Raw genomic sequence first — 15,073 nt, 5'->3', positions numbered from 1 at the left:
TCAGGTGGCGAATCACAGTCCCACTGGGTACGACCTCTAATAAGTGGTTAATCACAGCCCCACTGGGCACGACCTCTAATAAGTGGTTAATCACGGCCTCATTGAGCATGACCTCTAATAGGTGGTTAATCACGGCCAATCTCCCATCAATTTTGACACTTGGGATTTTATAAAGAATCCCTATGTATCGCAATCACACTCAATTTGCCATAACCAATCATCAATTTCAAATTCTAAATGCACAGCAGCGATTGACACGGAATTCTGAGCAACCGGGGTCAAAAATAATTTTTCCGTTTTTTTTTTTAAATAATAATATTTTAATAATTTCGGATTATAAAATCCTATTATGTCCCATCAAGGTTTATTATTAAATAAACTCTCTTAGCCTTTAATTAAACATGCTTTAAATTAAACAAACATCTTAATCTAATTCACAATTAAATAAACTAAACTAATCACCCAAGCTTACTTAACTTAGGCTAAGCACACTTAAGGCATCATTAACCGTCTAATCAAGGTTTAGTGAGCTAAACTCACCCGATTAGTGAGCCGAGCGAACCAAAACGATGGGGACGATGCGAGGATCGACTTTCCTCAAGGCGGGCCAAGCATCCGGGCTCGGGAAGATAGCCAAAACGGGCCAAACACGGGCTGCCATACCCATTTTCTGCAGCTACTGTTCACGGGCGGAGGAGGGTTAAATGGCGGCTGGTTCGGGTCGGAATGGGCGGAGGAAGGAGGCGGTAGCTCGGACGGGCGAGGCGGCGGCGGCCAGGCGAGGCCTCATGGTGGCTGGGACGAGCTCCGGCAGCTCCTGGAACTCACGGACAGAGGTAGATGCAGCTGGGCGTCGGCCAAGCGCGGGAGAGCGCGCGCAACGGCGAAGCTTGAGACGGCGAGTGGCGACGGGCGACGCGAGGCGAGGACGGCGTGCGGCGAGCGACGGCTCCCGGCAACGTCGGCTGCTGCTTCTGCCCGGTGTCCTACCAGATCTGAGATCTCGAGCAGCAGACGGAGGGGCTGAGCGGAGGGAGAGACGGTCACGGGGCTGGCGGGCGCGGGACGACGCGGCAACAACAGCGGCTCGGCACGACGACAACGACGGACTGCGGGGGAAGCGGTGCACGGCTGGGCTGGTCGACGGGCGAGCTCCCTTCGCCGGTTCTCTCCCCCTCTCCTCTCTCTCTTTCCCAAGGTTGAAGATGATGGTGATAGCCTCCTTTTTGGAGATTAAATCCCCACCCTCCACTTGTCAAGCCCTCAATCCTTGGCTTCAATCAGCATGACATCACCCGCATGATGTCATCTTCCACTATCTCCTCTCCCACAACATTTTTCAATGGGTGCAATATCATTTCCGCTGGGGTCCAATCCTTATACATCCAATATCTTCAATTTTTCTTTCAATTGAACCAAATTGAAGTCAATAAAATTAATCAAATATCAACACATTTCAATTTACGTAATTACTTGACCATAGAACCAACTTGAGTCCCAAAAGTACGACCAAAAGCGGGCCTAGTAATTTCTCGAGCCAAATTAACCATTCTCTCGATTATTTTGCTGGAAAACTCGGCTTGCATGAAAAATCTTCCAAAGATTAGTCAATATTCCTAAAATGATTTGTGACACACCTAAACTTCCAATTTCTGAATTCGATCTCAATTCCACGGTTAATTTCACTTTGGCACGATACTAGTGCGGCCTAACCTACCGGGTAGTCTTTAGAAATTTTCCTGCATTTGACCTGTGGTTGATCATCTTAAGCCACAATGTACATCTTTGAAACATTGGCGACTTTCGATTGTCGGGGTAATCTCAAGGTTTCAAATACGAACACAAGGTACTGTGGCATCCCAGAAATTCAAAGCCAAGCCATAAGGTGTGTTAAAGTCTTTAATTAGGTGGTAGAATTTCCATGGCTTATGTTTTAGCCATTAGTCTTTTAATTTGATGGTTTGTGCTTGTGATTGTGGAAATCTAAATTTAATAGATTAATAATCTATGCTTGGCCATATGATTTAAATTTCAATGAACAAAAATATCCCAAGACTTTGGTCGAGATGAAAATTGGAATTCAAAAATATTTATAGAAGAATTTCAAAAAAAAGAAAAAGGGAAAAAGAGGATTGGGCCTTAAGCCCAAGAGTGGAACCCTAATGGGCCAAGTTGGCCGGCCCATTAGAGCCCACAAGGAGGCTGTCGACCAGCCCAAGGAGGAGTGGCCGGATGGCCCAAGCCCAAGCCCCACTCCAAGGCCCATCTTGCATGGATCAAGACAAGTGGCAAGGAGAAGGCCATGCATTGGTCCATTTGAGGGCAATCTCATGATTGCTAATCATGAGCTTTAGGGAAATAAAAGAGAAGGAAATAGGAGAGAGAATGGCCGGTTAGCCATTTTGTTCGCCCAAGGAGAGAGAGGTGTGCGAGAGAGAGGAGAGATCGAGAGGGAGAGGAGGCGGAGCCGAGGAGGAGCCGCCGTGTCCCGCCGTCCGTTCGCCGTGTACACCGCCGTACGCCATCGTTTGTTCATCCTAGAGGCAAGTGGAGTCTTCTAACTTCTTGCATGTGTGTATATGGTTTGCATGTTCGATTTTGGGTGTTATTTGTGAGAAAAACCGAGGTAAGGGTTGGTTGTTTTCAAGTCGTGTGACTGTTCTTGCTCGGATTGAAGGAGTCAGTAACTTGTTTGAGCTTGCATGTGTGTTTGGAGTCCGATTTTGGCTTCGATGTATTCATGGAAGTTGTATCTAACATCTTGTAGTACAACATACTGAAATTTCGTGGAAAATTATGGAGATATGAGGGGTCAAAGTCTTATTCTACGGAGACCTCAGATCTGTGAAGTTTTCACTGACCTCTTGTTGGATTCTTGGTTGCATGTTGGTTTGTGATGAAAATATGACTTCGATGTCTTCATGAACGTTTTAGGTAACATCTTAAACTACAACATACTCAAATTTGAAGAGAAATTAACAAGAATAGCCTAGTAAATAGGCTAGATCTTGGAGACGATGATTCTGGTGATGTGTTCTGAGACACCCGAGACTTCAAGGACTTAAATCATGACTAAAATATGGTTATTTGACCTAGATATCTTCATAAAACTTGTATAGGACACCTTTATACATAACATATCCAAATTTCAGAGGAAACGAAAGAGAATAGATCGGTGAAATCTTAATATTTCGGAGATGTGTATTCTGGACGATGCGGTAGTGGTTCCAGAAGCTTCGTGAGGTTGTATAAAATAATCTAAAACTAATATGGCTTGGAGTTCTTCATGAAAGTTTTGCGAAAATGTCTTGGCTATCACTCTGAAAAATTTCGTAATTTTTGGAGGCCATATGGATATTTTAATTGAATTTATTCGGAAACCGTGCATTATGGTTTCATCCGAGAAGCATAGGATGTTTTGGGAAAATTATGAAATTTTATAAAAATTCAATTTGGCCATGAATTTTGCAATTAATTATCATCCTATGGGTTTGTTTAATAATTAATTGAATTTTGATAATTTTGGGAGTTTATAGTTATTAAAAATAATAATAATAAATAAATAAATAAATAAATAAAAATAAAATAAATAAGTAAAAAGGAATTATTTCATTGGCCATAGATTCCATTCAATTAATTTATGTTGCATGTGTGATAAAGTCTTGATATGTCTATGATAATTGGATCGAGATGCACATGTGATAAAGTCTTGATAAGTCTATGACATTGAATTGAGATGCACATGTGAATAAGGTTTTGGCATATGTATGGCAATTGAATCAATTCATGTGTGAATGTCATGCCTAGTATGATTTGTTCGATATCATGCCATCTGCCATGTTAAATGTGAATAAAATACTGGTGAACATGGATGATGGTAAATGAGGAGATGGTTGTGATGGCGGATGATGCTCGGAATGTATAGAGATACATTGCCGGAATTCCCTGGGAGATTCAGGATGCCCGGAATGTGGGGGGCTGGAAGCCTTGTCGGAGGTCTTTGCCCGAAAGGAATGCCTCGCGATGCCAGGATTTGGGTGCGAAATGCCTGGCTAGAAGGGTAAAGGCCGGAAGCCCTGTCGGAGGTTTCTGCCCGAAGGGAATGCCTCGTGATGCTAGTTGAGATGCGAGATGCCTAGAATGTGGGGGGCCGGAAGCCCGGTGGCCATGGGATGGCTGGAATGCTGGGAACCCTGTCGAAGGTCTTTGCCCGAAGGGATGATGAAATTGATGATATGAGAAATGGGTGATGTGGTGATCAAATTTAAAGATAAAAGATGAAAAAATGAACCCATGATATGATATGCATGATGATGATGATGATGATGATGATGATGATGATGATGATGATGATATGTGATGTGATATGATGATCACCCATGATATGATGATCACCCATGATATGCATGATGATGATGATGATGATGATGATGATGATATGTGATGTGATATGATGATCACCCATGATATGATATGCATGATGATATGCATGATGATGATGATGATGATGATGATGATGATGATGATGATGATGATGATGATGATGATGATGATGATGATATGTGATGTGATATGATGATCACCCATGATATGATATGCATGATGATGATGATGATGATGATGATGATGATATGTGATGTGATATGATGATCACCCATGATATGATATGCATGATGATGATGCATGATAGTATGCGCATGGCTGTAAGGTAAGGAATGTCTGCAATGTATGATGATATGCATGATGCATTGAGTTGTTATTAGATTTCCATATCTGCTGAGTGGTTGTACTCACTCCTTTTGGGGAATAACATTTCAGATTAGCAGTATGCCGCTTCCTGCCGTCACGCGTGGTGTGTTTTATGGTCTACCATCTGATGTAGAGGTCGAGTGTACTGAGATAGACTGTCCCTATGTTCCCGGACTGACTTTTATTCGAGTACGTTGTCTAGTGATGTACGACATAGGCCTGGTTGGGGGCCCTGTCATTCAAGAGTTCATTTCTGTGCACGTTCGTCGGGATGGAGCTATGCGAAGGATGTTGCCACCGCCACCGCCTGATGCACCGGGTTGGGTGTGAGACTTGCGCGTGATGAGTAGGAGCTGGATCTCTTTTTGATGTAGATAGTCGACACTTTCGATGGGGGGTTTTGTGCTCGTATGATATTAGGGGTCGAGGTTTCTTTTTGAGATTTTAGGCAGGACATGGTAGAGTCCTAGCCTTTCTTGTTTTGTACCAACCCGAAGGGAATCCCATCTTGCTATATATGTATGTAAGCAAAGTGTCGAAGTTGTCTATAAAATCGATGTTTAGCTTTGGTGTGTATTGGTATCATGGATTGGTAGGGGATAGATGGTGATGTTTAATTTGCTTCGGCTATGAGTCGCGCTGGGACCGCTTTAAGAAAAAAAAAACGCATGTGATTAACGACGCTTGTTCTAAGTACAAGATAGGAAAAGGTAATAAAGTGTAACATCGACGCTGGTGACGACCTGCGAAGGGTTCGGGGTGTCACAGGTACCCAATCGATAGAAAAGTCGGTCCAGTGCCGATCGACAAGAATTGTGCGATCTGGTGGAATCACCCACACCTGATCACATGCCTCTGTCGAGTCGACCTATCTCCGATCTCTAATCGATTTTTAATTATGCTGTAATGACCCTTGCAGATTAGTTCAGTCGAAAGATCGCTTCCTGGTCAAATTCTCGAGTCTGATGCATTAGAATTTCTTAACGGCTTCACCCGATAGACTAGTTTTCACATGAGTGGCCGACTTAAGGAAAGGAACTATATGCGTGCCAACGAAATGCCCGTCTCAATTTATTGAAAATAGAATTGGAAAATCGGGATGTCACAAGTGAGAGCAAGTTCGAGTTCAAGAGGGCATGATGTTGTTGATTCTAATACGAAAAGCCACTGCTAGAGGCTTGGAAGCTGTGTTGTCGAGAGAAAGGCTGTGGAAGAGTTGTGCCACAGAAATGCCATTACGTAGTAATGCTACTGCAGGCAAATAGATGATTGTGAGAGAGGCTATGAATGCTGTGTTTGATGAGGAAATGTCTGCAGATCCTAGAGTCTTTCAATGTGTCTAAAGGTTCTTTTCTTTGGTAGAAGTATGGACCTGAGAGGGTTGTTGATACTGTTATCACAGAGGCCGGCTTCTCTGGAGTTAAAGTCGGCATTGCTTTCTATGGTCTCAGGCCTGTGGTGGATTTTATGACCTTCAATTTCATTATGCAGGCGATTGAACACATTATAAATTCTGCTGTAAAGATGAACTGCATGTCAACTGGCGATATATCAGTCTCTATAGTTTCAAGAGGAGCTGCAGCAAGAGTCGATGCCCGACTCTCCCAAGCTCTACGAAGATGTCGCAATCCCAACTGGAGGAAGCTTTGCCGGATCCAGCTTCATGAGATTACTCATCACCCTTAGGGTCTATGGAACGTGAGAATTGTCCATGCCATGTGACATGAGAGTCGCTCATGAGCGGTGTGACATCTCCGGTATGTCCCTCCAACCAGAGTTCTTCCTCTTCCTCTACTTTTTCCAGATTTGCAGTCACCAATTTCTTAATGGTGTGTGTTAATTGCATTATTTGAAGGCCTTCTCGTCAAGGAGTGGATAGGTTACGTGGTTGCAAATCTAATTGACGTTTACTCAAGTCTCCTTTCAGTTGAGAATATGACGGTACCATCATGACCCCTATGCTCAATATAATAATGTAGGCCATTGTTATTACACTGCTCAACTCAGCTTGTAATGTTTGGTATTAGCCTCAGGAGGCTTTATGTCTCCTTCATCCTTTTCCTACCTTCTTTTGTTTGACAGCGTAAGCAATCATTTGCAAATTCTGGGCATGCTTGTCTTGTTCCAAAGTAGTAATTGCTTTTGCTATTCAATGACACTATTTGCCCTCATAAACTTTGATCGGTGACCTATTGTTGAACCGCTATTCTTTAAATTAGTCCATGATTCAGTCATGTCAAATTCGATTTATTAATTACGTGCGCTGGTGTTCTAGGGATTGAATGAATTTTTATTTGGGTCTGCTTTGCTTCATGGTTATTAGTATTAATACTATGTGTTGCTTCATTCTGTAATAATGTAGTGTATGAAAGTGGCGAACTCCTCAAGTTCACTCCTAGGCAGCATTGTCATTGATGATAGGCCATTTGGGGCATTTGTTTCTCTTGTATACATGTATCTAGTGACATCAATTAACATAAAGGCTCTCTGGAAATACAGATCATGGAGATTCAAGGAAGTATCTTTGTGGATTTTTGTGACATTTGTTGATTTACTTTCGACCGAGGCTAGATTCAATGCATTTATCATTTTTTTCCTACTACTTTTACATGGTGATAATGTTGCTGCAGGATTCGCCATTAGGGTTGCTGCAAAACCGAGTATCAAATCGAGATCGTTGTGCGAGAATTGTTTTGTAGCTCATTTCAGTGGCTTCACACGCAAACCATAGTGGTTCCTGATCTTATGTCTAGGCTTGGATTATTTTATCCAATTTGATGCAGAATCTGTAACTCTTGAATTATTCTGCCACCCACCAAGGAATGTATCCATTGTGGAAATGAAATATCATAGGATTTTCACTTTTTAGCTTTAACCAGCTTGTGTTTCATTGTCTTGATCTGGGCTTCTAGCGAAATGAAATCTAGTAGGATTTTCACTTTAGCTTGTGTTTCATTGTCTTGATCTAGGCTTCTAGCTACACATTTTCATCATCATTTCTCGATATGTAAATTGTGTATATTTAGAAATGTTAAGTGATGCAATTACTTTTGGAGCTAGCTTTAGAATGAATCATGTGATACTTTAGCCTTTCAAATTCCTGGTTAAGCTCTTTCCAGTTCGACTTGGTGACCATTGAGTTATCTTCCACATTGACTGGTTTTAATATATATATCCTCAAGTGCTAAGTTCCACAACAACTGTAGAGAAAAATAACAATCAAAGGACTCCACTTAAACAAGCTTTCGCTACACATTTCTCTCTTGTCCTTATGCCCCATTTTTGGCCCATTCTTTGTGGTAGTAAGTAATCTGATGATTAAGTATGTAGTTTCATTCATTTGTTAACTAGTTAACGGAGCATCTGTTGTTTTAGCGGATTTTGATTGAACTTCTCTATTCGTGGCTTTTCAAGTGTAGGATGGAAATAGATTGTTTGTGTGCTTTAGTAATGTATATCCTTTTAAATTTGATACCTTGTCTTTTCTGGTTCTAATGGAATAGTATGGCAGTTTCACTTTTCCTGTATTGGCTTCCCCTCAACAGTATCCATAGTTGTTGTATTTGGTGGGAATGTAGTTACCATTTTCATGATTACCATGCTAGGCATTACAAATAGGAACAAACCAAGAACTTGTGGGGTATGTTTTGGTTCTCCATGAGTCTTTTCAACCAAGAGGTTGTATCATATAACATTGTTTATGTATATGCTGTTGTGGGTTTGATTGCTGATGTAGTCAGATCAGAATCATGACAAATAGGGAGGTTCACCGATCCACCAAACATTTTAAGTGTGTGCATTAGGCATATAGCTCATGTGCCTATATGGGTTCTTTACCTTCCTAATATGGCATTATTAATGTCTTTTGACCAACTTGATAGGAACCAAATCACAGGCGAGGCATGTTCTACTCAACTAAGCTAATCATTCAGCTTTGTTGTCCATCTGAGACATGTTCGGGAAAGCAGTTTTCTATGTGCTTCCAATCCTCTGAGCAAAGTCTCTTATTTCTTGATATAGCTTTCCTGCTGAACGCTACATATTACGGAGGCTTGATTATGTTTCCTTCATGGCTTTTCAGATTTTCTCGGTTTGCCTAGGTGAGTTGCTTAGCTATGTTGGTTTTACCTCATTCAATAATGCTGCATTTCCTAGATATGTCTTCTCGTAGTTCTCTTCCTTCTGCTTTGCAGGCGTAATGATACTGGCCTTGAAGTGCCATTGTGGTTTCTTCTATATTTTAAGGATGTCTCTTTCATGTGTAGTTTTTTGATTGCTTCTTGAGGAAGTACTGAGAATACTAACAATGTAGGTATGACGAGGATTATACAAATATCACCAGCAAGAGTGACCACCCCAAGGGCTATGATTTTCTTCATGCTCAAAAGTCTATTCTTGCTTAGTTTCAAATACTCTTAAATTAGAAACTTATATAAATAGGAAGAAAAGCAAAGAACGGGGTGGGATTCCACAAGGAGAATGATACATTGGGTGGGAGCTAACGAAATAAAGGAGGGTGCATCACTTTTGTTCATGCAAAGAAAAAAACGCACCAATAGTAGCAGCCACCCACGCATACAAGAACCATGGAAAGAGAGAATGAAGTACTGTGAGTTTTCTTAAGTTGCTTCGATGCAAGATTGAGGTCTTGGAATTTGACATTTGTCGATTCACTTTTGATTGATGCTAAATTCAATGCATTTATCATTTTTTTCCTTCCTTCTTTTAAGTGGTGATGACGTTGCCACATGATTTGACATTAGGGTTGCTGCGAAACGTTGCCACATGATTTGACTTTAGGGTTGCAAATATCAAATCAGATCAGTTGAATAAGAATCGTTTTGTAGCTCATTCCGGGGCTTCACACTCGAGCCATAGTGATTCTTAATCTTATGTATAAAGCTGGATTATATTATTCAATTTGATGCGGAATCTGTAACTCTTGAACTATTATGCTACCCACCAAGGAACGTATCGTATCCATAGTCGAAATGAAATCTCTTAGGATTTTCACTTTCTAGCTTTTAACCAGCTTGTGTCTCATTATATTGATCTATCCTTCTAGCTACATATTTTCTCATCATTTCTTGATATGTAAATTTTGTATATTTAGAAATTTAAGTGATGCAATCACTTTTGGAGCTAGCTTTAGGGCCAATCATGTGATGCTTTTGCCTTTCAAATTTATAGTTAAGCCCTTTCTAGTTCGACTTGGCGATCATTGAGTTGGCTCCCACACTTACTAGCCTTAATATATATCCAAAAGTGCTCAGTTTCACTATAGAGAAAAATAATGACCAAGTTCACACTTCTCTTCATCCCTGTGCCCCATTTTTGGTCCAATCTTTGTGGAAGTTAATAATTTGATTAGTAATGTTCATGTAGTTTCATTCGTTATTTAACTAGTTAATGGAGCATCTATTGTATTAGTAGATTTTGATTGAACATCTCTGTTTGCGGCTTTTCAAGTGTAGGATTGAAATAGATTGTCCGAGTTTGTTATATATCCTTCAAAATTCAGTACCTTGTCTTTTCTGGTTCAAATGGAATAGTATGGTAGTTCCACTTTTCTTGGATTGGCTTCTTCTTAACGGTGTCCTTAATTTTGGCATTTAGTGGGAATGTAGTCACGAGTTCATGATTGCCATGCTAGGCATTACAAACAGGAACAAATCGAGAACTTGGAGGGTATGTTTTGGTTCTCCATGAATCACTTCAACCAAGAGGTTGTATCATATAATGCTAGTTACTAATATGTTGATCTGTGCTCGGCTACTGATGTAGTCATATTAGAATTATGACAAATAGGGAGGTTCACCAATATGCTAAACTTTTAAGTGTGTGCATTGGAGATCTAACTCCTGTACATGCACGAGTTCTTTATCCTCCCAACATTGCATTGTGGAAGTTATAAATGTGTTTTGATCACTTTTGATCAGAATTGAATTGTAGAAGCATGTTCTACTAAGAAAAGCTTATCATTTAGCTTTGTTGGCCATCCAATGCATGTTTGAAAAAGTAGTCTTTTATGTGCTTCCAATGCTTGGAGCAAAGTCTCTCATTTCTATATATTGATTTCCTGCTGAAAGCTTCATATTATGGAGGCTTGGTTACAGATCATTCATGGCTTGTTAGATGTTCTAGGCTTGTAGTCTAGATGAGCTTCTTAGCTATGTTGGTTTTACCTCATTGAATATTGCAACATTTCCTAGATATGCCTTTTATAGTTCTCTTCCTTATGCTTTGTTGTATATTTTAAGTATGTCTCTTTTATATGCAGTTTTTTGACTGCTCCAAGAGGAAGTACTGAGTGTACTAACAATGTAGGTATGAAGTGGATTAGGCAAATATCACCAGAAAGAGTGACCACCCCAAGGGCTATCACTTCTTCGTGCTCTAAGGTCTGTTCTATGTTAGTTTCAAATACTCTCAATATAGAAACTGATATAAATAGGAAGAAAAGCAAAGAAGGGGGTGGCAGTGCGGAGGGAGAAGGATACTTCGGGTGGGATCTAATCGAAGTAAATGTGTATAACTTCTGTCTATGCAAAGATAAAGGCACCAAAACCAGCAGCCATCCACACATACGAGAACCAAATAAAGAGAGATTGAAGTACTAGCACATACAGTCCGCGTGTTGCAACAAAATTAACATTTACTAAAATGATAGGTATGAATAGTAGATACCCACCAACAAAGCGCTTAATTTGATACAATGCAAGAAGTGAAGTGACACTAAAAATTGAAGACCGCGGCTATATCAACATGGTAGATGTATCAACACAGTAGAAGACAGCATTTTGATCCAGCCAAATAGGAAGAGAAAACAAAAAGAGTTCGTCCTGGGCAGTTCAAGTAACATTTAAAGAGACATTGATCAGAAACAAGGAGACAAACATAATCAAAGAAAACAATAAAAAAAAAATGAAGGATTTTAAAATGATATAGAAAGAAAAAGAATGCTAGCGAATCTCCATTCATGTTCTACTTTAGCTTGATAGATGTCAAATGAGAACATGCTATGACACCTTCTTTGAGGAGCCACCGCATCCTGTATCTTGTTTCTTGTAAAAAAGTAGCAGTTGGAGCACCTATAAGAATATCATGATGGCATTTCAAGGAATTGTATGTATCACTAGCTCTTTCCTCTTATGCACCACAATAAGTTGTGCGGTAAACACTACACGACCATGTCAAAGATAATCTATAGTGGGCAATAGTATTTCCCGCACCACAATAAGTTGTGCGGTAAACACTACACGACCATGTCGAAGATAATCTATAGTGGGCAATAGTATTTCCCATTGGGTCCATATGCAACTATAGTGAACATCATCCTAAATCTTGAGTGCTAAGACGACGAGTCATGAATACACTTGCTATACCATGTATATATTGAATCCACTACATTGTTTTGCACCGATAGAGCATGCAATGGTATACTTCAACACCCAAGCTATGCATTGCTAGAAAATCAACTTAAGCACAAGTTCAAGGACATTATTGGCGCTCAAATTCAACTCAAGGATTGTAGAGTTAGGTACAAGGACTATCATTTCACTGAATGACATCGAAGTATTGCGTAAATAAAGGATTGTAGTAGAGTTCGGGGTAAAGTAATTTATTGGTGAGATGATGGAATGTTGTCCCTATTGACACTTGAATTTTTGCCGGCAAGTCAAAACGCATTATGGTAAAAAGAAAAATAAAAATATGATATAAAAATGTTTAAAAATAAATAAAAACCCAAATAAAAAAGAGAACTAAAAAGAGGGAAAAAGAAGAAGAAGAAAGTAATGAAAAAAACTCCAATTGAGTCATAATCGAAAGAGCCTGGTCTGTTGGGCCTAATCCACAAGTGCGGCCCAGACCATTCGAAGCCCATGGGAGTAAACCTTGGCCGGTCAACCCATTCGCGCCAGACCACATCAAGCACAAGCCCATACACAATTGTTAGGTCCTTGCCGTTGCCATTTTCGCTTTGCTGTCAATTGAAAATTAGAAGCCTCAATGAAGGGAAGCCGACCAGCCGCCGACCAGCGCACTTTTTAATGAAAGGCGCATATATGTACGTAGGACACAACCGCAGTGAAATTATGTAATACGTAGTACAATACGCATTCAGAGGCCAACAGAAAGGACAAAAGAAAATAGACAAGATGTAAAGTATTCACTTTCTTTTTGTTGCATTGTTGTTTTTCAATATGATGAGAACCCACAATCATGTGAATATGATAATTGATTTGTTGGAATATGTGGAGATTTTCGAATCAATAATTGAATCATTTGTGAATATGCTACATAAGGAAGAGATGCAAACAGGAAAAAGATTATGAATTGCACAAATCAAACAAATTAAAGGACATAGTTGAATTATACGAATCCAACAAATCAAAGGACATAATTGCATAAATCAAAGGCAATTATGTTCAATAATGGAGTAATCTATCTCCTTTTGTATCCTTCTAGGGAACATTTGTAAGGCAGATATGAAGTGGGGGACCTCTAATTTTTTGTCTTCATTTTTTTCGATGTCTTTTCCAAATTGCGAGCACGTCGGCGAAATTAACTTTGTGAGAGAGTTTCAGGGGGTTTAAGATCATGTATCAATCTCTGATGGGAGAGAGATGAGCAAAATGGGCAAATTAATCTTTACCGCAACCAAGAGATTGATTGAAATAAATGCGGTACCGATGTACTGAACTTTACAAAGAGGCTAGTCTAGATAAAATGAATATCCAAAAAAAAGAACCTCGACTCAAGATGAAATGAGGCGTGATGTGATGAAAATGCTAATCTTGATAATGGTGTCATATGATCCATTTAGCCAAACGTAAAATACAACCAATATCTTTACACGAGCTCGTAAAAGGAAGAAGGGAATGGAGGCTTGTGATGAATTCATCTCTAGATATCGACGGAATCCCCCCCCCTCCTCTCTCTCTCTCTCTCTCTCTCCCTACTTCTCTCTCTCAATAGAATTAGTTTCATCTCTACACGCATCACATATAGGCATTCTAGAGGCTTCTTCATCGGTTTTCCCTTCTCCATCGTCCTCCAGACACCGTTAGCCACCACTGTAGCTCTGCCATCGCCAAGTTTGTTGCAGCAAGGCCTCCTTTCGTTCTGCTCTCTATTTTCCGGTTAGGACGCCCGAAAGTGCAAGGACCCTTGGTCGTTCCCCTTCACTGACCTCGGTCATCGACGTCATTGCCTTCGGGAACTTTTTCTCTGATTTGATCACTGACCGAGGTCAAAAATTCACTTTAATCAAGGTAAATTCCACACTCTGTTTCTGCCGCTTATGAATGAAACAGAGCCGGTGAGCTTCAACTACTAATATTTGTTACTAAATCAATTGCCGTTAAAACTCGATTAACAACTCGGACCTGTACTGTTATTGTCATGATGATCTAAAAGTGAATCATTGGTTTGTATTCTAAAAGTGATACTTGTCGCAATCACCCAATTAGTCGAGATAAGACAAGTAACCTCAGGTTTACGGATATGTTTTAACATAAATTGCGGTTTTCGGTCTTGATGCAATAGGTGCAATTATTCAAGATCATCATCAAGAATGAGCTTGCACATGAGTTTCATGGCTATCAATCATGGGCTCGGCTTGACATATGTTTGGAGGACGGATTCACAATCTCGAACTTTCAAGAATAGAATTGCATTCTTCAATGACAGAGTCACAAGAGCGATCGCAGCAACTCATACCATCACAGCAACTTACTAGATTTACTGAAAATCTAAAAATGATAAGATTGCAACTAGCTCTAAAAAGAGAACAAAGACAAAATGACATGCGGCATATTGGTTTGAACTAATATGAGACATAAAGCGATGCTTTCAGTGTTCATCTCAATTTATGGGGGTAAGAGTAGAAAAAGATTGCATGCAGATCACGAGAATGAAGAAAGTCAAGGCGCACAAGGATATTCAACTAAATGTCGATGAGCCTATGAACGAAAATATGTGGTTCGGCGGTGAAGGAAGAAACTATCATACGTCCAAAAATCAGAATGTGCAGTTATTCCTTTGCCGGCAAGTTGAATATGCTTTTTGTAAAGATAAATAAAAAAAAGAAATAAAAAAGGAGCTCCAACTCAGAATTGAAAGGGCCTGGTCGATCTGTTGGGCCTGATGCACAAGCGTAGCCCAGATCACACCAAGCCCATCAGATTAAAGCCTTGGCCTAGACAATTTCTCTCGCTAATCGACACCAGAAATCTACCGTTGCCGTCTCCAATCACCAAAACAGCCACCGTCGACCACCATGGACGGCCGCCACAAGTTCAGCGATAACACAACAGAACGC

The 15,073-nt window shown here is 40.2% G+C and overlaps 1 protein-coding gene across 1 annotated transcript; it reads left to right on the top strand.

Moving 5' to 3' along the window:
• Window positions 1–704: 704 nt before the first annotated feature.
• Window positions 705–6,435, top strand: LOC120296016 (pyruvate dehydrogenase E1 component subunit beta-2, mitochondrial-like). The gene is made up of 2 exons (XM_039317660.1): window positions 705–836; window positions 6,112–6,435. Exons 1-2 carry the CDS (start codon window positions 705–707, stop codon window positions 6,433–6,435), a joined length of 456 nt encoding a protein of 151 aa, XP_039173594.1.
• The last annotated feature ends 8,638 nt before the right edge of the window (window positions 6,436–15,073 follow it).

Source organism: Eucalyptus grandis, chromosome 7 (assembly GCF_016545825.1).
Source record: "Eucalyptus grandis isolate ANBG69807.140 chromosome 7, ASM1654582v1, whole genome shotgun sequence".
Taxonomy (NCBI): Eukaryota; Viridiplantae; Streptophyta; class Magnoliopsida; order Myrtales; family Myrtaceae; genus Eucalyptus; species Eucalyptus grandis.
Note: the sequence above shows the minus strand (reverse complement) of the source record. Positions and strands in the feature narration are given on the sequence as shown.

What these genes read in the sequence shown, in the direction of transcription:
- LOC120296016 (XM_039317660.1), top strand. Translation starts at nt 705, where the DNA reads ATGGCGGCTGGTTCGGGTCGGAATGGGCGGAGGAAGGAGGCGGTAGCT. An exon ending in CCTGGAACTCACGGACAGAG is followed by an intron (nt 837 to 6,111) that starts GTAGATGCAGCT and finishes TTTCTTTGGTAG; the next exon opens with AAGTATGGACCTGAGAGGGT.